The sequence below is a fragment of the Mirounga leonina genome, unplaced genomic scaffold (genome assembly GCF_011800145.1).
Source record: "Mirounga leonina isolate KUSES-001 unplaced genomic scaffold, KU_Mleo_1.0 Mir_92, whole genome shotgun sequence".
Classification (NCBI taxonomy): Eukaryota; Metazoa; Chordata; class Mammalia; order Carnivora; family Phocidae; genus Mirounga; species Mirounga leonina.
Window position 1 is genome coordinate 18251630 of NW_023270852.1, and position 23165 is coordinate 18274794.

Sequence of the window (23165 nt, forward strand, 5' to 3'; positions counted from 1 at the left end):
TAACAATTATAAGTAGTCAAGAATACAATGAAATCTATTTATGCAAAGGAATACAAGTCACATGGTTATCTTCCGTGTGTGAGTGCATGTGTGTGCATATGTATGCATATGTGTACTTGGGGAGTATCTCGATTCTAATTCATCATGCTTAAGTCTATTTTCATGTCCTCTTACGGCTGTTAAAATCTCTGGTTTCAAAGACTGGCAACTCCCTCCCCCCAACTCCGCCCCCGCCATCTACCATACCCTCCACGTTGAGAAACCTCAGTGTCATGCCATTTATGTATTCCCCCCACTCCCCAGGTGCTCAGTTCCCTCTTCATTTGTAGCTCCTGGAACTTCTCTTACTTTCTAGTGAACTCAACAATGTAATTAAAAGGATTTTTATAATTTTTAACAAGCATTTTTAGATGTTTTATAGCAGGATTGTTAAGTTATGTAGTCTGGCACATTGCTTAAGCAGTTGCCCAATTGATCCTTTCAACGATATGACAGACAAGTTATAACTTTATAGGTGAGGAAACTCAAGTTCAGAAAGGTTAAAGATTTACTATTAATCATAGTTGTAATTAAATAATCATGCAAACAGTTAACTATTCATCTTTTTCTCTAGATTTTAAATTCCATAAAAGGACCTGGATCATCAATGACTAGCACAGTGCCTAACTCATAGTAGATAGTCAATAAATATTTGTTGAAAAGTATTAACAAATTCATTAAGAGCTGATAAGAAGTATAGCCAGAATTAGAATCCAGGTCCTGTGCGTCATAGATCACTACACTCAGTGCCCAAAGTACAGAGTGACAGGAGTTAACAGGAAATCTCAGGGAGAGGACCTAGCCTAAAGGAGAATACTCTCACCCCGGGGCTACTCAAATGTCATTTACTCATTCATTCAGTTATTCAATAAATATTTACTGAGTTCCTGTTAGAGGCACTAAGCACTGGGGGTGTAACAGTAAACAAAATCAACAAGTCCCTGACCACATGGAGGTGACAAACACTAAACAAATCATCACAGGTATACGTTTAAACCACAGCTATGATTTATGCTGTGGAATGGACAGTGATGCTGGCAATGACCGATGTGGCACAGCCCATGAGGTCATTTAACAACCTCAATATTTTATAGACCTGAACTCCAAAGCACAAGTGATATGTGAGGGTCATAAGGACAGTGAAAAGATACAACTACCCTAGCATTAATTCCAGTGCCCTTTCGAAGCCTAGTGGTTGAAAGCATGAGCTTTGAAATCAGATAAGTGGGTTTGAATTTCCATTTCATCTTATACTTGCTTAATCTCTTTGAGTTGATTCTTCATCCACAAAAGAGCAATAAAACAACTCACAGAGTTGTGAAGATACAATGAACTTTTTTACATTTATGTATGTAAGGTTTATCACTGATGTCTGGCAAATAGAAAATATTCAATAAATGGTGGATATTTTTTTCCCATCTTAGATCTTATTCACTAGATAGGATGTGGATAACGTCTCTTAAGATGTTCTCCCTGGTTTTCTGTCACCAGCACAGATTCCTTAGGATGTCCAAATTAATTTTTCCTTCCCTGCTTACTTACTACTTTTATCAATATGCAATGTCCAGAACTCATCTGAAACTGCCTACCCAACATCTACAACTGGATGTCTGAAAAGCATCTCAATCTTAACATGATACATGATGTATCATGTGGTGATACCACCCCTTTCCCCCCCCCAACCTCTTGCTACTCTAATGGCTTTCCCAATTTCAGTTAATGGCCATTACAGCTGTATAAGACAAAAGACTTGAAGTTACACCTGACTTCTCCCTCTTTCCCATTCTCAGCAAATCCTGTTTGTTCTATCTTTAAAATATATCTAGAATAGAACAACTTCTCTGTACCTCTACTGCCACCATCCTGGCCTATGATGGTTAATTTTATGTGTCAATTTGGCTGGGCTATGGTACCCAGATATTTGGTCAAACATTCAGGATGTTTCTGTGAAGGTGTTTCTGGATGAGATTAACATTTAAATCAGTGGATGATGAGTAAAGCACGTTACCCTCCATAATGTGAGTGGGCCACATCTAATGAGTTGAAGGCCTTAAGAGGACAAAAACTGGCCTCTCCCAAGAAAGAGGGAATTCTGCCAGCAAAATGCCTTCAGACTCCAGCTGCCAACTCTTCCCTCAGTCTCTAGCCTACTGAACTACTCCATCAAATTTTGAACTCAACAAGCCTCCACATTGTGTGAGATGATTCCTTAAAAATAAATCTTTCTCTTTATATACATCACGTTGGTTTTGTTTCTCTGTATAAATCTAATACATGGTCCAAACCATCATTTATTCTCACCCAGATGACTGTAATAATCTCCTGGTTGGTTTTCTGCTCTTACTCTAAAGCCTGCCAGAGTGATCCTATTAAATCCATTCAGATCTTATCAGTCCTCTGTATAGAACCCTTCAATGGCTTCCCCACATCACTCAAGCAAAAACCCAAACTCTTCACAGTGACCTACAAGGCCCTACATGATTTTTCCACCTCTCACCTCCTTTCTTTATCTTCTATTATCCTTTTCCCTTATCCACTCCTATTACTTGAACACACCAGGCATGCTCCAACCTCGAGACCTTTGTAGTTGCTATTCCCTCTGCCTAGAATATTCTTTTCCCACATATCCATACAGCTAGTTCTCTCACTTTAAGTCTTTACTGAAAAGTCATCTCAGTGATATCTTCTCTGTCATATTATCTAAAACTTCTACCTCCTCACTCTTTTGTCTTATCTTCTTTCTCTTCTCTGGGTTTCTTCCCCCTTAGTATAACTCATTCTCACAGACTATAGGTTTTACTTATTATTCTTGTTTCTTTTTTCTTATTACCACCCCCCCGAAATGTAAGCTCAATGAAGGCAGGGAATTTTGTCTTCTATGTTCACTGCTTTAAGACAGTTTGTTCAGATTCTAGAACAAGCTCGGCACATCGTGAATATTCAATATACACTTTCTTTTATTTTTTCAAGTTTTTATTTAAATTCCAGTTAGTTAACATACTTAATATACACTACAGTGAAGAAAAAAAACCTCAAAAGCCTTCATTTGTACTTCACTGCCTTTCGATTCTCTATCATGGGGCTCCTATTTCCTCTTTTTCTGATCTCATTCTCTGTTGCCTTGCTATTCATTCAGGCTCCAGGACTCATCACTTTTAACTTGTAGCCTGAAGGCCTACACTGATACCTGAAATTCTCAGTTCAGTCAAGTCTGCCAAGTTTTTCTTATTACCCTCCTCCAGGATGGTTGAATTCTTTATTCTCTTAGAACAAAAACTTTCTAAACCTAATGACAGTAAATGAAGAATGATATCAAATCATGTTCAGAAACAATTTTCTCTTCTTCCGAGTATCAAACTTACCTCCTATATACACTGTAAATACAATGAATACTAAGTCTTATATAAAATGTTTGCACTATTTATGAAGAGATTGCTTATTGTTCTTTTTCCATATTAAGTATGTATTTGTTTTATAGTAAACTGTAAAATGGAACAGACTATCTGATTAGTATGCTTAGTGGAATAAATAACCAGTCCAATATCCAGTACTATTTGTAGAGGATTGTAATGGAAATGAAGGAACAACATATGTGTTATACTTAAAACGCAGATCTTTAGGTTTAAAAAAGTGGCTAAAAAACAGTGTAGAATATATTATCAGATTTGAGCGATTGAAAGTAAATAAAAAGAAAACTGAAACAGAGAAAAACTGACAGGCAGACATTACATGCATGTATTTTAGAAGTTTGTTTTTTAGATAACACAAACAAATGAAAACATATTCCATGCTCATGGATTGGAAAAACAAATACTGTTAAAATGTTCATACTACCCAAAGAAATCTACAGATTTAACGTAATCCCTATTAAAGTACCAATAGCATTTTTCATAGAACTAGAACAAACAATCCCACAAAAGATCCCAAAGAGCCAAAGCAATATTGAAAAAGAGGAACAAAACTGGAGGTATCATAATCCTAGATTTCAAGATATACTACAAAGCTGTAGTAATCAAAATGTATACTACTGGCACAAAAATAGACACATAGATCAATGGAACAGAACAGAGAGCCCAGAAATAAACACTCAGTAGTATGGTCAGTTAATCTTCGACAAAGCAGTAAAGAATATCCATTGGGAAAAAGACAATATCTTCAACAAATGGTGTTGGGAACACTAGACAGCTACATGCAGAAGAATGGAACTGGATCACATTGTTACACCATACATAAAAATAAATTCAGAATGGATTAAGAACCGAAATGTGAGACCTAAAACCATGAAAATCCTAGACGAGAACACAGGCAGTAATTTCTTTCACATCAGCCACAGCAACACATTTTTAGGTATGTCTCCTGAGACAAGGGAAACAAAAACAAAAATAAGACTATTGGGACAACACCAAAATAAAAAGCTTCTGCACAGAAAGCCAAGGAAACAATCAACAAAACTAAAAGATAACCTACTGAATGGGAGAAGATATTTGCAAATGACATATCTGATGAAGGGTTAGTATCTATAATATATAAAGAACTGATACAACTCAACACCCAAAAAACAAATAATCCAATTAAAAATAGGCAGAAGACATGAACAGACATTTTTCCAAAGGTATCCAGATGCCCAACAGACACATGAAAAGATGCTCAACATCACTAATCAGGGAAATGCAAATCAAAACCACAATGAGATATCATCTCACACCTGTTAGAATGGCTAAAATCAAGTACATAAGAAACAACAAGTGTTGGCAAGGATGTGGAGAAAAAGGAACACTTGTGCACTGTTGGTGGGAATGCAAACTGGTGCAGCCACTGTGGAAAACAGGATGGAGGTTCCTCAAAAAATTAAAAATAGAACTACCATATGATCCAGTAATTCCACTACTGGGTATTTACCTCAAAACACAAAAACACTCATTTGAAAAAATACATGCACCCCTATGTTTATTGTAGCATTATTTACAATAGCCAAACTATGGAAGCAGTCCAAGTGTCCACTGATAGATGAATAGGTGAAGATGTGGTACAGATACACAATGGAATATTACTCAGCCATAAAAAAGAATGAAATCTTGCCATTTGCAACAACATGGATGAATCTAGTGAAATAAGTCAGAGAAAGACAAACATTGCACGATTTCACTTATATGTAGAATTCAAAAAATAAAACAAAGAAAAAAATAGACAAGCAAACAAAACCAAACCAGACTCTTAACTACAGAGAACAGACAGATGGTTACCAGAGGGGAGGTGGGTGGGGAAATGGGTGAAATAGGTGAAGGGGATTAAGAGTACACTTATCTTGATAAGCATTGAATAACATAATAGCATTGTTGAATCACTACACTGCACACCTGAAACTAATATATGTTAATATACAGGACTTAAGTTTTTTAAAAAGATTTTATTTATTTATCTGAGAGCGAGTGAGCAAGCCAGTGTGAGTGGGGGAGGGGCAGAGAGGGAAGGAGAGGGACAAGCAGATTCTGCACTGAGCTTAGAGCCCGAGGCAGGGCTTGATCTCACAACCCTGAGATCATGACCTAAGCCAAAACCAAGAGTCAGACGCTTAACTGACTGAACCACCCAGGTGCTCCAAAATAAAAGTTTTTTAATTGAGCCAAATTTTTATTACTAAAGTTAATATTAGTCTGAATTGCATTAATTCAGTTAATAATTACTGTGTTCATTTATCTTGCTATGATTTATTCATGTATTTATTCATGAAACACTGATTATCAACTATGAACCAGATATAAGAGCTACAAAAATATTTAAAACATGGGCCTTCCTTGTGATAAACAGATATATAAAAAAAAAAAATTTAAGACTGTGATAAATACTATGATAAAATATGAATAAAGTTCAGAGAAAGTGTAGTATCTACTTACATTAAAAAGTTGTTTTTTAGCATATGTTCTAATCTGTCCTTGGTAAGAAAAGAGAAAAAAAATTTATTAAATGTAATTATATTTATTATATGTAATTAACATATTTAAAGAGTAGATGTATTGTACTTCATCCACAAAACTAATTACCTTTTGGCCAGGAGCTATGAACTTGTGACAGAGTTCAACATCTTCAGGACAGTTTGAGAGAACCGTCATTGTTGCAGTCTTGAAGAGTCCCTCCATAACCTAAGAGAAATGACAGAGAATTGTCTGACAAGTAAGCTCCTTTATATGAAAAACCTATTTAGGGTCCTGTAAGGACTGCTCTCCAGGTTTTAGCAGCTATAAATCCGTTAGACCTCTTAATCCCCGAATATACTGCAGCAAGTTAGTTCAGTTTTCCAGATTGATTATGGGAGGCAGTGCAATTTCTTCCCAGAGTGGGTAAAAAAAGGAAAGAAAAATGTATGAATCTTTCGTTAACAGTTTCAATACTAGTATTGAAGTGGGATGTCAAATGAACAGCCAAAACTGACTGATGCCTCTCTAAAGTGCAATATACTCACTTGTAGAATCAGGACAATAACAGTACCTAGCTTTCAGGATTATTGTGATAATTAAATGAGATAATCCATGTATAAGACTTAGCTTTAGTACCTGGCTCAGAGAAGGACACAACTAACATTAGTTGTTGTGAAGAATGAGACACTTTGAAAAGTGCTTCATTCAGTCACTGGTAAATGAAAGCTGACTTTAAAATTAGAGGAGCAATGAGATAGATCTACATCTAAATATGTATATTTTTGCTTTGCTAAAGCATACAGTGAAAATAACACAAATCCTGATACAACACAAATCAGTACGTAAGAATGCATTCTACCAGGGGTATCATTACACATCCCACAGAAAAAAACTTGTTAGAAGAAAAAAACTGACTGGAATGGAAAATATTTCTAATCAAAACTAAAATGCTTGAAGTCAGTGAGATCCTATTAGGCCTTCCCAACGTTGGACTCAGAGACACTCAGTAAGTACAGGCTACCCCAGAGGCAGGGATCTTCCCTCCTTCTCCTGCAACCCTGGTACACCCTCTCAAGGCTGGAGACACAGGGTGGGGCACAAGCATCTCCTGCACTAGCTCAGTATGATCAGATACAGGAACGTACTTAATTACCAAGAAACAACCAGATACATTTATATATATGCATATGTGTGTGTGTGTGTGTATGTATATATATTTTATGTATATATATATATATATATATTTAAAGATTTTATTTACTTATTTGAGAGAGAGAGTTAGCGAGAGCAGGAACACGAGCTGGGGTGTGGGAGAGGGAGAAGCAGGCTTCCTGCCGAGCGAGGAGCCCGATGCGGGGCTCGATCCCAGGACCCCGATGCGGGGCTCGATCCCAGGACCCTGGGATCATGACCTGAGCTGAAGGCAGATGCTCAATGACTGAGCCACCCAGGTGCCCCATTTTTTATATATTTTGTATTTTTATATTTACATATATATTTTGTATAAGAGTAAGGAATAGCCTGATGAAAGAAGAGCAAAAGGAGGCTAAAGATCTTTTACCTTGAGGCTATATTACCTTTGATCTGGGAGTAGTGAGATACTACTAAGTAACTACTAATCACTAAGTAACTGAATGATTTATGAAGGGTCATATACCTCAATCACTAAAAAAAGCTGACACATGTGAGGAGCAAACAAAAACAGACTGGATACTAAGTATGAACTGTTGAGGTGCACAACACACCTATCTGTAAGATGAAGACGTTGACCACTGGGGATGTTAAGCTGGTGTCTTTCATATGAGCAGTAAATTTCCATTTGAAGAAGAAAATCATTGGCTTCTCTAACCTTGACTTTCAGACTATGCTCTATAAATATATTTGAAGAAAACAGAAACTTAACTGAAGGGTTAGCATAACCTTCAGATGTTTTTAAAAATACATTACTCAATGGCACTAAAATAGTAATATTTGTTTATACCTTATGAGGGGAAAATCCTTTGTTACAGTATTCTGATTTAATATTTTCATCAAGCTAATAATTTCCACAGAATGTAATTTATAAAAGGGAGAAAATTAAGAGAAGTAGAAAATTACTTGTGGAGGGAGCACACTTTTTTTCTGTCTTTAAGAAAAAGTTTGTATTTCAATTAATTAAACATCATTGAACAGTGTATGCTGAGTAATACTCAGTGGAATACTAAATAAAAATTATTAGGTACAGAATATATAATTATAATGTTTAATAATTTCTAACATAATTTATGTCTTTGGAACTTTTCTCTGCTATTTACAGGGGGAGGGGCAGGAGAGATAGGGTCAAGGCAGAAACAGGGAGATAAAGGGTGTGGTTCTGTGGCTTACAATACTCTCATTGCCTAAGTGAGAGAGTAATACTGAATTGGGTGGTGGGCTGGAAGCAAAAGCTGCTTAAGGAATCTTACTGACTCCTTGTGAGGCTCAGATCCTGAATCCCTACATTTTATTTATTTTTTAAAGATTTATTTATTTATTTGATAGAGAGAGAGACAGCGAGAGAGGGAACACAAGCAGGGGGAGTTGGAGAGGGAGAAGCAGGCCTCCCGCTGAGCCGGGAGCCCGATGCGGGGCTCAATCCCAGGACCCCAGGACCATGACCTGAGCCAAAGGCAGATGCTTAAAGACTGAGCCACCCAGGCGCTCCCTGAATCCCTACATTTTAGAAAAGAAATACTTGACAGTGTTACTATTGTCATTTTTGGCCAGATAACTCTTTGTTGAGGGGGAGGGACCTGGGCATGTTAGCATGTTGAACAGCATCCCTAGCCTTTACCCACTGGATGCCAGTAGCAACTACTCTCCCCTCTCCTCCATCCACTTCCTAGAGACAACCAAAAATGTCCCCCGGGGAACAATGGTCCACAACAATCAGTGGGAGATGTTAAAGTGGTATATAAATGGATACTGTGTGTGGTCAAAACACCCCTTTAGGACCAAGAGCTTTATCCACTGGGAATATTAATTACTGATGGCTCCTAGTTGAGTTCCTCTTCAGGAACTGACTGGCCAGGCCAGGAGTGCTACCTTACCCAAGAGTATGCCTCTTCCCAAGGCTAGCCCATGTCAGGTAACTGCTTGATGCGGGAAGAACAAAGGTACAGCACCCCCTTGCCTTTCTATGGGACAACTATGAAGGACCATTCCTGCTCCAAAGTTCCTCAAAGATTTAGCTAAGGCCTCTATACATGCACTGTAGTTCAACTTTTCCCTCTGCCCAATGCTGCTTTCTTCCTTTCCTTACAGATGGTTGTTCTCTAGAGCATTCCCCAATAACTGCCCACCCCCCAAATCTCTGCTTTAGTTTGTTTACTAGGAAATCCAACCAAGACAGGATAATAAAAAAAGTAAGTCCATTCTATTTGACAATATATGTGGTATTTATGTTTTAAGTGGAATTGGGTCATTTACTGGATAAGAGTAGAAAGATACAAAATGAATATAAGTTGAGAGGTGACGAAAATTGTTAAACATTCTGTGATTACAAATCCAAACTAAGATATTAATGGTACTAGGTAGAGAATTCATAATAACAGTCAATAATTTCTGGGTACAAAGTGCCATGAACTATTCTATGTGCCTTATATATATAATCTGTGTAATCCTCTGAACTACCCTATAAAGTAGGAACTATTATTCTCATTTTACAGGTGAGGAAACTGAGGCTCAGAAAATTAAGTCCCTTGTCTAAGATCACAAAGCAAGTAGTGGAGCTGAAAATCAATTCCTGGTCCATCCAACTTCAGAGCTTATGTGCTCTAACTGGATTATGGCCACAGCCTCCTAAAAGGACTCCCACCCTCATTTTTATCCCCCTCTGAATCATTCTTAATATTATCACTAGAGAGAGGTTTCTAAACTATAATTGACCATGGCCTTTCCCAACTGAGAACTCTTTTACCTTCTGAACTACTTAGCATAGCATTTACAAAGTCTTTCTTTCAAGATCTAACTCTTGACTATTTTTCTGGACTTATCTCGTCCCCAAAACAGAGCTCTGATGGCTCCCATAGATGCTTTCCAATACAGCTATGTAGATGTTTCTCTAAATATAAAGATGTTTTATTTATTTGCCTAACAAATAACAAGAGCTATTATTTATTGAGCTTGCTATATGCTAAGCCCAATACTAGATGCTTTACATTATACATCCATTATTGCATTTACTCCCTATGAAATAGTTACTATTATTCTCATTTTATAGTTGAGGAGGCTAAAGATCACCAAGGTTTGGTAACATCAAAACAAAATTAATGGCAGAGCTGGGATATGAACTTAAATCTGACTCTTGTACTTTAAAGGGATTTAGTAGATGTTTATCAAATTAAGTAGTTCCCCATCTTCTTTACTCCATTAACACCTATAATGCACAGATGTCCAAGGTGAAAATGTATACAGAAGCATTAAATGTCACAGATATCTGTTATTTAGAAACTGTTTTAAAACTTGTGTACCTACCTGCATGAGATCTTGAAGACTCTCAACAAAAGAAATCTCTGCTTCTACCATATAAAACTCTGCCAGGTGTCTCCGGCTCTGAGAATTCTCTGCTCGGAATGTTGGACCAAAGGTAAACACTTGAGTAAAAGCTCTGCAATTCAAGATTAAAAGTATAAAAATGGGATTCACATGATTACTTTTAAGTATTTAAAATACTCAGTGTACTCTTTTTTTTTTTTTTATTTTAAGATTTTATCTTTATTTGAGAGAGAGAATGAGAGACAGAGAGCATGAGAGAAAGGAGGGTCAGAGGGAGAAGCAGACTCCCCGCCGAGCAGGGAGCCCGATGCGGGACTCGATCCCGGGACTCCAGGATCATGACCTGAGCCGAAGGCAGTCGCTTAACCAACTGAGCCACCCAGGCGCCCATAAAATACTCAGTGTACTCTTAAGAAAAAAAAGTTTTGTGGGCGCCTGGCTGGCTCATTCTCTCTCTCAAATAAAGATAGAATCTCAAAATAAAAAAAAAAAAAAGAAAAAAAAATTTTGTGCCTCTTGTCCACAAACCCGCACATTTAACTGCTACATTTCTCTAATGGATGATAATAATAGTTTCATTAAAAATGTTATATTTATAGAAACCATTTTATCCCGAAGGAATCTGCAAATGCTTTGCAAACCCTATGGCTTACTAAATATAGAATTATAGCCACTTCTGGGTGCACTCTATTGCCTCTGTCTTAAACACAGGCAACCACATTTCACAGCATCAAGAACAAAGTATTGGAAAAAACACCACAGCCCAACCAGCTTCACAGAGAATCTATACAGTAACAGTTAAAACTAGAATTTCACATGGATAAAGGATGCTAATTATTTTTTAAAATATGTGAAAAAAGGGTGTCAGATGTGTACAATGCCTTGTTTTGAAGTCTACTCAAGTCCTTCACAAACACCCAAGTGTTTCAATGAACGCTGTGACCCCTGAAACTTGGGGGTAAGGATGGATTTTGAAGAACTGTCTACTTTTTTCTCTGGTGTTCAAGAGAATAGCTCATAGCTCAATAATCCCAATAGTGGGGGAAATTTTTACTTTTCAATTCCTGCAGAAAAGTGGACACTATACCTTCATTCTTCAAAACTTCTCATTTCCCTCATTTGGAATCAGAGCAACAACTGGGATTAGATCAAACATATGTGAAATAATGAGTATTTCCTGAGAACTATCTAACCTTTGAATTTTAAGGTTTTGTTAGAACCAAACAAGAGGTTTGGGGCTCCTCAGCTATTATCCCGAGCACTCTTCATTTGACTGGCATTAGTCAAAAAACATTAAGATCAGAAAATGAGATTGTGGATATATATACCAGTTGGGCTTTGTTTTGTTGTATTTTTAAGTAAAGATGATCTGGGAAATGAAACAGTAAAACAATTATAATGGAAATCAAGAGATTTTTTTTTCCCCCCAAAGGGCTATTTTAGTTAAGGCCTAGTTGGTAAGAAGCTTAGGAATTTATGTTTTGGTTCTACAGCCACCTTCGTCAGACCATAATCAGTTAACCTCTGAGAACCTTAGTTTTTAATGGAAAAATAAACAGTAAGAACTCAAAAGTATTACTATGGTAACCTCTCTGCTGAGATTCAGATCCAGACGTGTCTGCTAGAATGTTCCTGAAAACACTGACCCTATCTTATGCAAAATGAAAACCCTTGCCTGCTCCCAAAACAGATGAAAAACAGAACAAGGAACAATCCTTCCCTTCCTTTTTCACTTTCCTCAGTTCTATTAATTTCAGTTACTCTAGCCCATCACCCAAACTGGAACTCCCCCTGCCCACACTTCCCGTATCATATCCATCACAAAATCATATTGTTTACACCTACGAAAATGCTCTCAAATCTAGAGACACACCCCCTCCTTTTTTTCTTTTTTTTTAAATCTACACACAAACAGTCTTAGTGTAAACTTTTGTGTCTTGGTTGCAGAATTACAACTTTTTACCTGGTGTCTGCCACTTGTCTTTCTTTCTCCACCCTAAACTATTATGAGCTTTCAAACTCAAGGCTGATTACATCAGCCATAATTCAAAAATTTTCAATGCTTTCCTACTGCTCAAATGATAAAATTCAAACTCCTAACTTTAACTCACTCTCCTTCATAAAGCCTTTTCTCTAGCTATGCTGAAGACACTCCCCTCACATAGCTTGCCAGGGCAAGCCTTTAGGCCTTTGCTAGGCTGTTCCCTGACTCTAATGACCATTCCTGGCTCCTCTTTCTCCAAACAGCAAATCCCCATCTATCCTTCAAGACTTGGCTCAAATGCCACTTTCTCTTTGTAACCTTACCATACACCCCCCAAATTTACTGTTCCCTCCTTTACATGATTATGACATTTTGTTCATATATTCATTGTATAGTACATATCACCTTGAAATGCAATTATATATGTATCCTTCTCCCCCAATAAACTATGAAATTTTCCAGAGCAGGAATCATGTTTTATTCATATTTACATCTCCAGTGCCTAAGATAAAACAGGTGTTCATGCTGAATGAATGAGTACTAATGATGATGACAGGCTTCCTCAGTTGTAAACTGGAGAAGTACAGCATCCTCACAAACAGTAACATTACAAATAATATACAAAAAAATACTCAGATATTTTACTGTGGCTGTTACTTAGTACCTAAAATAGGTCAAACAATCTAGGTCTGTCCCAAACAATAAATTAAAAAATTATAAATTTCCAATCTGGGACTATGCAATCTCTAGGTAGGTTGGCAACAGTGTATCTACATAAATGAAATGAAATTTTTTTCTGGGACTGCATCACAAAAGATTATGTATACAGATGTTCACTAACAACAAAGGATATTTTTATTGAGATTTTCCTGGGCAAAAACAGAAACTAGGGGGCATAGGTGAAATTTACTTTGGGGGCTCTGAGGGAGACTTTCAAGAAATGGGCAGTGATCTTAGATTGCTGTTCAAAAGAGACATATTATTCGTATTAAGATACCAGTTACAGAGAAAACAGTGGTTTCTAAAAAGAATTACACATTCAAGTCACAAGGGCATCTGCTTCTCACATGGCAATTCTATGTAGAGTGCTCAAAGATGAGGAGCAATAGGGATTTTTAATTTAACAATGGTTAATAATTTTTCCTAGCAATGCAGGATAAGCTCTCTAGTATAAAATAATAAAGAGGGTGACAGATTTTTATTTTAATTATAATAAGGATTAGGCTCTGATTGAGATATCCAAGAGTTAAGTATTATTCTAATAGGGTAAGTAAAAACTGATGGCCATGGTGCTTTCTCTCAATTAACAGAAAGATAAAATGAACTGGAAGGTATGTTAAAGAAAACCGCCTAATTCAGCATCTGGTCTTTAAGCAGATGAATACTTAAATCATTTGAGAATGGACGTCCTACGCCAGTGCCCAGTGTTCTATGATAAAAGCAGGGACAGCAGCTGTAGTAACAGTGATGGTCGCTCCATCAGAAGTGCTCCTTGTGGGCCAAGCACTAGCTGGAAGAATCTCAAAGTTAACTCCTTTATAGTTAACTCAATAAAGAATGTATTGTTTCTTCTATTTTTCAGGCTAAGACATGGAAGGTCAGGGAGGTTGAGAAGCTTTCCCCAAAGTCACAGAGACGCAGCCCAGGAAGTGGTAGAGGCCAGATTTGAATCCAGATGTGACAGCCTTCATCATGATATGAAAATACTGATGTTCGTAACTGAACACTGACAAACCTGGAGAATTAGGAAGAAAACTTTGTAATGCACCACCAATGCTTCTCAAAGATAGCTAGGGTAAACAGTTTGGTATATTTACCTTCCTTATGAATAGCTTGTTTTATGTGTTAAAATTACAGCTCACTAGGGTATATTGCCTTCATGTAAATAAGGAGAATGATAAATCTTCATCAATATTTTATAACCTTGAGCAAGTCATTTAGCCTTTTTGGTCTTCAAATTCTTACTGAGTGGGAGACTGGGGCAGCTTGGCATTAATCTCTACTGTCTTTTACAACAATTTTGTTCCTAGGTCCATGTGAAATCGTTCTCATTTTAATTTATGCTGACTTCTTCTTTTCTGTCTTCCACAGACATGAAAGCCATTTGCAGCAAGGCTTGGACTAACCAACATTTAAAATAAGATCTGAGAACAAGGCCACTTCTAAAATAAGATACAAAACCAGGTGAAAGGCCAGTACTGCTGTGAGGAGCGACCAGCAGAAAAAGAAAACACTCAGTACTAAAAAGCATTCTCGTGCCAGATTATGGAGAGGCGAGCTATATAAGGAAAGTCCATGAGCTTGGAGTAGATGTTTAAGATAACAAAAGTACATTTAATACACATCAACCAAGTTAACTACAAAAATGGCTCTTTAAAAATAAAAAATAAAGTTACTCCCCCAAAGTTCTACAAAGGTCATTTTCTTTCTTCTGTGGAGTTCTATGAAACCCTAAATTGGCAAGTGGATTATTATAAAATAGTCACTGATTGCTTGGCCATTTATTCTTTCTGGCCCTGAAATTCAAGAGCTAATCTTTATATTTCGAAAGAGTAGAGGAATTACTGTTCTTCAGCTGGGGAAGAACTTATTCAGCATAAGGTCAATCAGCAACTTTCCCTAAGGCCTGCACTCCCAACTTCCTATTACTTCTCTGTGGTCAGTTTAGTAAACATTCATTGAACTAAAGTGAACTCACAGCTTTAAACTAGTTTTTGAAACAGTCTTTCTTTGTCTAATGGTATTCCCATCTTTCAGAAAATAATCATATGTTTTACCAATGCTTTCAATCCACTGGATTATCAATACTGTTACATATTTGTCATTCATTATTTCTACAGAGTGGACTCCAGGCATCTCCTTTTCAGTTTTCCCCTATTCCTCTAACCATCCTGCAATACACTTGGCAGAAGGGGATAAGACATAGCTCTCACCATTTCAACAATTCATGTCAAGATGCCTTAGGGAGGATGCACTCTAAAACCTAAAAATTATTCTCTACCATCATTGCTAACCATCTCTGAAAAAATAATTTTCTTTAACATGTCCTAAATATTTGATCTGGAACTGAGTTTGAGGCCCAAACAAAATATAATCTTAACTGTATAATGAGATTCAAAGATCAGTAGTCTGACAACAATCCTGCTAAAGGAGTAGAGGGTTGGCTACTCTTCTCTGAGGAGATAAAATCTGAACTGGGGGAAGGACATTCCAGAAAAGGGAACACTAAGCACATAGGTCCTAAGGTAGGAAATGAGCCTGACATGTTTAAAGAACAAAAGTAGGCCAGCAGCAAGATGAATGGCAAGAGGTCAAAGAGGTGGGAAGGGATCATGTAGGGCACTCCTTATAAGCCATGGTAATAAGGAGAGTCTGGATTTTATTTGATTCTCCTTGGAAGATTCTCTCCTCTTGAAACAGTTAACACTGAATTCTCCTAGTTTTCCTCCTATTTATTTGATGTCTATCTCTGCCTCCTTACACATTCTATTCTGTTTAGTAAACACTAGAATTCCTCAAAACTTAGTCCCTAGGCCCTCTTCTTTTCTCACTGTATACATTCTCCCTAAATGATCTCACCTCAGCCAACAATTTCAATTAACTAACTATCGGCACACAATTCACACATTTCTATCTCCTGCCCAGATTTCTTCTCTAAGCTCCAGAAGCATGTATCTTGTATTTGATTGATCCTTTCACTTGTCACAAATGGAACTCATGCCCTCCCCGAGCCCCACTTCGGCTTCAGTCTTCTTCCAACCTTCTTAGGTCAGTCCTCCCATTAGGCTCTTTTTTTTTTTTTTTCTTTTAAAGATTTTTATTTATTTATTTGACACACAGAGAGAGATAGTGAGAGAGAGAGCACAAGCAGGGGGAGTGGCAGGCAGAGGGAGAGGGAGAAGCAGGCTCTCCGCTGAGCAAGGAGCCTGATGCAGGGCTCGATCCCAGGACACTGGGATCATGACCTGAGCCGAAGGCAGCCGCTTAACTGACTGAGCCACCCAGGCGCCCCTCATTAGGTTCTTTTTAATAACACCATGTACTACTGTTCACAGCACTTTTTTAAATTAAAAAAAAAAAATGTGATCCTTTGTTTAATAATGTCTGTCTATCTACTTCATTAGACTGTAGATTTCATGACCTTATCTATGTTTTGGTTCATTATAGTATCCTTGCTCTTAACCCAGTGCCCAATACACACTAGACAATTACTATTTGTCAAATAAGCAAATAACTCATTTTCTATACAATATGCCGATCCCCAAAGTGAATCTTTGAAAAAGCACTGGAATGGGGGGTAAGGACAGAGGAGAAAGAAGAGGAAGACAGCAAGCAGAATATAAATTACTAAGCAAAAAATTCTGCTATTCTCTGAAATAATTTTTCAGAGAAGGTACTAAGAGAAACAGAATAAGTTTTTTTTTTTTTTAATTTTATTTATTTATTTGACACAGAGAGAGAGAGACAGTGAGAGAGGGAACGCAAGCAGGGTTCCGGAATGGGAGAGGGAGAAGCAGGCTTCCCGAGGAGCAGGGAGCCCGACTTGGGGCTCGATCCCAGGACCCTGGGATCATGACCTGAGCTGAAAGCAGATGCTTAATGACTGAGCCACCCAGGCGCCCCCAGAATCAGTTTTTTGAAAAGTGACTGCACGTAATTAGTTTTTACTCTGTAGGTAGCAAGTAAATTTTTGAAAAGGACTAGATCTAGTGAACTTCTCTAATTAGTAAAGATTTTATTTCTTGATGAACTGAAATATTATCACATGAAAAAATTACCCTAAGTCTTATTCTATGTAAACAAAGCAGAACCCAATTTTTTGGCTGTTGTAAGAGAGGATACCAACAAGTTAAAACAATTATTCCACTTCATCATTCCTACAATGATGGGCTCTTCAGAGGACTGACTGATTGGATATGAGGTCTCAGAAAGTAAGATTTTTGTAAAGGGCCACAATTTGTGTACTGTTCTAAATGAATGTTTATCCTGTTTTAATAAGACGCTAAAATCACTTTTCCAAAAAAGGTGAACATTTTGTTAACTGCATCTACTCATGCCTAGATTATCCTTCTTCTATTTCTCCTATTTAATAGTCCTTATACTGAGGACCACTAAAGAGAACAACAGGCCAGGATGTGCACCACACGGTATTTATATATTATTTACGCCTACAAAGATTTCAAAGGTTATCTTTCTGAGGCCTGATGCTAGAGGTAGATGAGTCATTATGGCATTGAACCATCAACAATTTCCTGTACAGATGACCCTTATTTTTTTAAGGTGATGGTAATGATTAAGAACATGTACTCTAAAGACTTAAATTGAAATCCTGGCTCCTCCACCTAGGAACTAGCCAAGTTAAGTTGTTTGAGACTAAATTTCTCCATGCGAAAATGGGGTTAAATATATATATGTCATGGAGTTATTATAAAGACAAAATGAAACAAAATATGTGAAAAGATTAACCTAAAATTAACTAAATGGTAAGTGTTCAACAAATGGGTAAGAGCTGTTTTTGTTTCCTTTTTCTCAAAGGTCTACATTTCTCATTTTGCTGGTCTCAAGACCTCTTTATACTTTCAATTACCAAAGATTTCAAAGAGATTTCATTTATGTAGGTTATGTCTACCAGTGTGTACCATTAAAACTGAGATAATTTTAAGATTGTATTAATTGATTTAAAGACAATGATAAACCCATTATAAGTCATAAGAACAATTTTTTTAATAATAATTCGTAAGAGTGGGGGTGCCTGGGTGGCTCAGTTGGTTAAGCGACTGCCTTCGGCTCAGGTCATGATCCTGGAGTCCCTGGATCAAGTCCCGCATCGGGCTCCCTGCTCGGCAGGGAGCCTGCTTCTGCCTCTGACCCTCCCTCCTCTCATGTGCTCGCTCGCTCTCTCATTCTCTCTGTCTCAAATAAATAAATAAAATCTTAAAAAAAAAAAGAAAAAGAAAAATTCGTAAGAGTGGTACTGTTTTACTTTTTTGTAAATCTCTTTCATATCTGGCTTAATAGAAGACAGCTGGATTCTCAAATCTGCTTATGCATTCAGTCTGCTATGCTATCACATGTCACGAAGACTTTGGAAAACTTCAACGTGCATTCATGAGAGAATGAGAATGAAAAAGGCAAATACTGTCTTAGTATGACTATGAAAATAGTTTTAATCTCAAAGGACTCCCCTGAAAGGATCTCAGGGGGCCTCAGGGATCCCCAGACCAAACTTCAAGAACTACTAATGGTTCTTAATGAGGAGTATTACTTCTGGACTTTACCTCTGGAGACCTCCATTCAGAAAATCTAGGGAAGGTACTGGCCATGAGTATTTTTAAAAGTTCCACAGGTAATTATTATGTGAAACCCTGATTAAGAATCACTACTCTAAAAAATGTTTAGAGTCCCTAATCAATATCCCTTTTAGAAAGTCTCTTGATAACTAAAATTTTTAAATGAACAATAACGCTGTTTTGGTGAGAAACTCCTCACACATTGCTGGTGGGAATGTAAAATTGTGCAGCTCCTGTGGAAAGGCTTGGTGATCCCTCAAAAAGTTACACATATTAGAACTATCATATGACCCAGCAATTCCACTTCTGAGTATAAATCCCAAAGAAATGAAAATAGTGTTCAAACAAAACCTTGTACCTGAATGTTCACAGCAGCATTATTCATAATAGCCAAAAAGTTTTAACTCAAATGTATGTTAACAGACTCATGGAAAAACAAATGAGATCTATCCACACTATGGTATACTATTCAGTCAGAAAGAAGAATGAAGTACTGATATACCCCCACAATATGGATAAACCTTGAAAACATTATGCTGAAATTAAAGAAGGCAGACACAAAAAGCCACATAATGAAGGATTTCATTTCTATGAAATATCCAGAAGAGGCAAATATATAGAGACAGAAATCAGAAGAGTGAATGTCAAGGGCTAGGGAGAAGGGGGAATGAAGAGTAACTGCTTCGTGGGTGTGGGGTTTCCTCTTGGGGTGATAAAAATGTTCTGGAACTAGGCAGTGGTGTTGGTTGCACAAATTTCTTGTTATGTGTATTTTATCACAATAAAATTTTTTAGTTTATTGGAACTAATTGTCCATGAGGCACTTCACATGTTTTATTTTATCCTTGCTACCTACAAAACATTATACTACATCGTCATCCTGTTCTTGACTGTCAGGATGTTCCTGACTCACCTTTCATCACCGGGCAGTCTCTGAGACTGCCTCTTCTACCACTTATGGCTGCTCTTTTCAATCTTATGCTTTCCTCTAACTATAGTCCCTTCTTGGTGAAAGGGGATGTTCATTTATAAGCACTGGCGGTCAATCAGGACACCTTTTCAGTTTATTTTAGGTTACAAAAAAATGGTAACACATCCGATGTATTTTATAGCTCTCTTTTGCTCAGGCATTTACCAAAAATGACTTCTTTAGTGGCATGCTTCTCCTCCCCCCCCCCCCCACTTCCTTTAGCTACTCTCAGGTCTAGAGCTATTGCGGAATACTGTGGATTCTACAACGTTGGACTGGGGTAAAAGGAATCTTTGTTGTTAATGCTTAAAGGACTTACAGCAGTGGTTCTACAACTTGAGTGTGCATTAGACTCACCTGGGACTTGTTAAAATATGGCTTGTAGGACCCCACACTCAGAGTTTCTGCTTCAGTAGGTCTTAGGGGAGGCCTGAGAGTTTATATAAGTTCCCAGGTGATGCTGATGCTGCTGGTCCAAGGACGACACTTTGAGGACAACTGATCTAGTGTGGTTCTCAATCTTAGCTGCATAGAATAACTTGCAGTATTTCAAAAACAATCGTGAGGCCCAGTCCCTCCCCCAAACCAATTAAATCTTTTTCTGGGGGCTTGAGCTGAAATATGATGCATCAATATTTTTTAAAAGGCTCCCCAGACATTCTAATGGACAGCTAGAGTTGAGAACCACTGATCTAGACCCTCTAATTTCTAACTATAATGCAAAGTAAAAGGGACAAATAATTGATATAAGAGGTGTTATTTCACAAAAGGTACCATTTGCATAAGAGCTACAGACTATGAATGAATAAGACATTTCTAATACTTTTGACTGACTCCCAATCCGAGCTTGTTCTATGAACACAAAAGCTTAAAGGGACCATGGCAGACTAGAGACAGAGGCAAGATGCTTTTAAAGGAGCACTTAGCTTACCAGAAATAATGCCCCCCCCCAAAAAAAATCTCTACTTCTCTGCATTCATTTTCCCTGAATTCGAGAAGAGAAAGAAGGAAGGGGAAGGGAAGTGGGAAGGGGGAGAGGAGAACAAAAGAAAGGAGAGGAGGAGGAAGACATAGAATAGAGAAATACCCGTTTGGACCTTGCAGTAAGTCTTTCACGTGTGTGCCAAGTGATGTATTTCACAGCTGCATGGTAATGCACTAGTTCAACACTAGGAAAAAATACCCATCAGTAATAACATAGATGATCTGTGGCATAGTCATACAAAGGAATAACCCATGATAGTGAAAATGAGACTATGCAACATGAATATAATGTAACAATGGGGATGTTACTGGGAATATAATGTTAAATGAATAAAGGAAGTCATAGAAGAATACATATAGAACTCAAAAACTTGTAAAGCTAAAAAATGAATTGTTTGTGAATATATGTGATCAAACTATAAAGAAAAAATTACAAACACAAAATTGAGGCTAGCTCTCATGGGGAGAGAAGGGGAAAGTACATACAGGAGACTAAAGAAATGAAACATTTTGAGAAGATGGGGGTTGGTGAATGTATCACTATTCTTTTTTTTTTTTTAATTTTTTTGTTGTTATGTTAATCCCCATACATTACATCATTAGATTTAGATGTAGTGTTCCATGATTCATTGTTTGTGCATAACACCCAGTGCTCCATGCAGAACATGCCCTCCTCAATACCCATCACCAGGCCAACCCAACCTCCCACCCCCCTCCCCTCTAGAACCCTCAGTCTGTTTTTCAGAGTCCATCGTCTCTCATGGTTTGTCTAACCCTCCGATTTCCCCCCCTTCATTCTTCCCCTCTTGCTACCTTCTTCTTTTTCTTTTTCTCTTAACATATATTGCATTATTTGTTTCAGAGGTACAGATCTGGGATTCAACAGTCTTGCACAATTCACAGCGCTTACCAGAGCACATACCCTCCCCAGTGTCTATCACCCAGTCACCCCATCCCTCCCACCCCACCCCCCACTCCAGCAACCCTCAGTTTGTTTCCTGAGATTAAGAATTCCTCATATCAGTGAGGTCATATGATACATGTCTTTCTCTGTTTGACTTATTTCACTCAGCATAATACCCTCCAGTTCCATCCACGTTGTTGCAAATGGCAAGATCTCATTCCTTTTGATGACTGCATAATATTCCATTGTGTATATATACCAGATCTTCTTTATCCATTCATCTGTTGATGGACATCTTGGCTCTTTCCACAGTTTGGCTATTGTGGACATTGCTGCTATAAACATCGGGGTGCACGTACCCTTTCGGATCCCTACTTTTGTATCTTTGGGGTTATCACTATTCTTTATACTTTACCTATATATCTGTTTAAAATTTTGTGTCTATGCGATATTTAGGCATCAAAAAAGACATAGGATGGACAAGCTAATGGAACACAATAAAAAGTAAAATGACAAAATTAGACAAAAACTAAAGGTCAGGCATTGGTATCAGCCCAAAACACCTTACCAGGACACCACTCAGTTCTTCATGCTTCCTACCTTTCCCTTCTGACTATCCATTCAATTTAATTCAACAAACATTAATATACCCTGAGTACCTACGTTTTCCCAGCATTACTACTATGCTAAGGACAACAGAAACCTCCTAACAGCATTGGACATGGGTGACTTCAATGCTTTACGCTCTGGACAGAGGCCAATTAAATCTGCACCGTTCAATATGGTGGCTACTAGCCACATATGGCTACTTAAATCTACACTATTTAAAATTAAATAAAATTAATACAAATTCAGTTCCTCAAACTAGCCACATTTCAAGTGCTCAATAGCCACATACAGCTAGTGGCTACCATAATGGACAGTGCAGATACAGAACACCTCCATCACTGCAGTAAGTCCTGCTGTCCAGTACCAAAGTAGACTGTTGAAATCCCAGTATCTACAGAAAATAATCAACTGCAAAAAACGTGTGCTCAGACAATGCAACATGAGGGAAGAGATCAATGGAGGACAGAACTCTGGGTACAGCTTCCTGAATTTGTCCCAGTGCCTAGTCATACATATTTTATTTTTCCCATGTCCCGATCTGCCATGTCAGGTCCCTGTGGCTCTCCTCCCATCTCGTATCTGTTACTTTATAAAACTAATGTCCTACTTCTTGGTGTTGGCAGGCACAGCTCCCTTCTTCTGATAAAATGGCTTTCTGAAAGGCACTGACACACAACCTAAGACTTATTCAGTAATCAATATTTCTAGCTTCTGTTAACTTTCCATCTATGTGCATGCCTAACTCTGAGAATCAGGCTTTGATAGGCTATTGAATCATCCTGTAGGCATATTATTAGCCATCTTATTCGAATATCTTCTAAAGATGAGGATGAACCAACTATTCTCCAATGATAATGGCTCCCTAAGAAGGAACATTAAAAACATACATGATGCAATGGATAGTTCTTCCCTTTTTTGATTTGGTTTCACTTAAAAGTATGTTGCTAAATGCCAG

At 37.7% G+C, this 23165-nt stretch overlaps 1 protein-coding gene across 3 annotated transcripts in view; it reads right to left on the minus strand.

Moving 5' to 3' along the window:
* NARS2 (asparaginyl-tRNA synthetase 2, mitochondrial) overlaps positions 1-23165 on the minus strand; it is a 138724-nt gene that overhangs the window by 32455 nt on the left and 83104 nt on the right. For all 3 annotated transcript variants that reach the window (XM_034995552.1, XM_034995551.1, XM_034995550.1), the window contains exons 7-9: positions 10449-10581; positions 6081-6179; positions 5934-5971 (exon numbers count right to left, since the gene is read on the minus strand). In XM_034995552.1, the coding sequence (XP_034851443.1) occupies positions 5934-5971; positions 6081-6179; positions 10449-10581 (270 nt within the window). The remainder of the gene's footprint in view (positions 1-5933; positions 5972-6080; positions 6180-10448; positions 10582-23165) is intronic.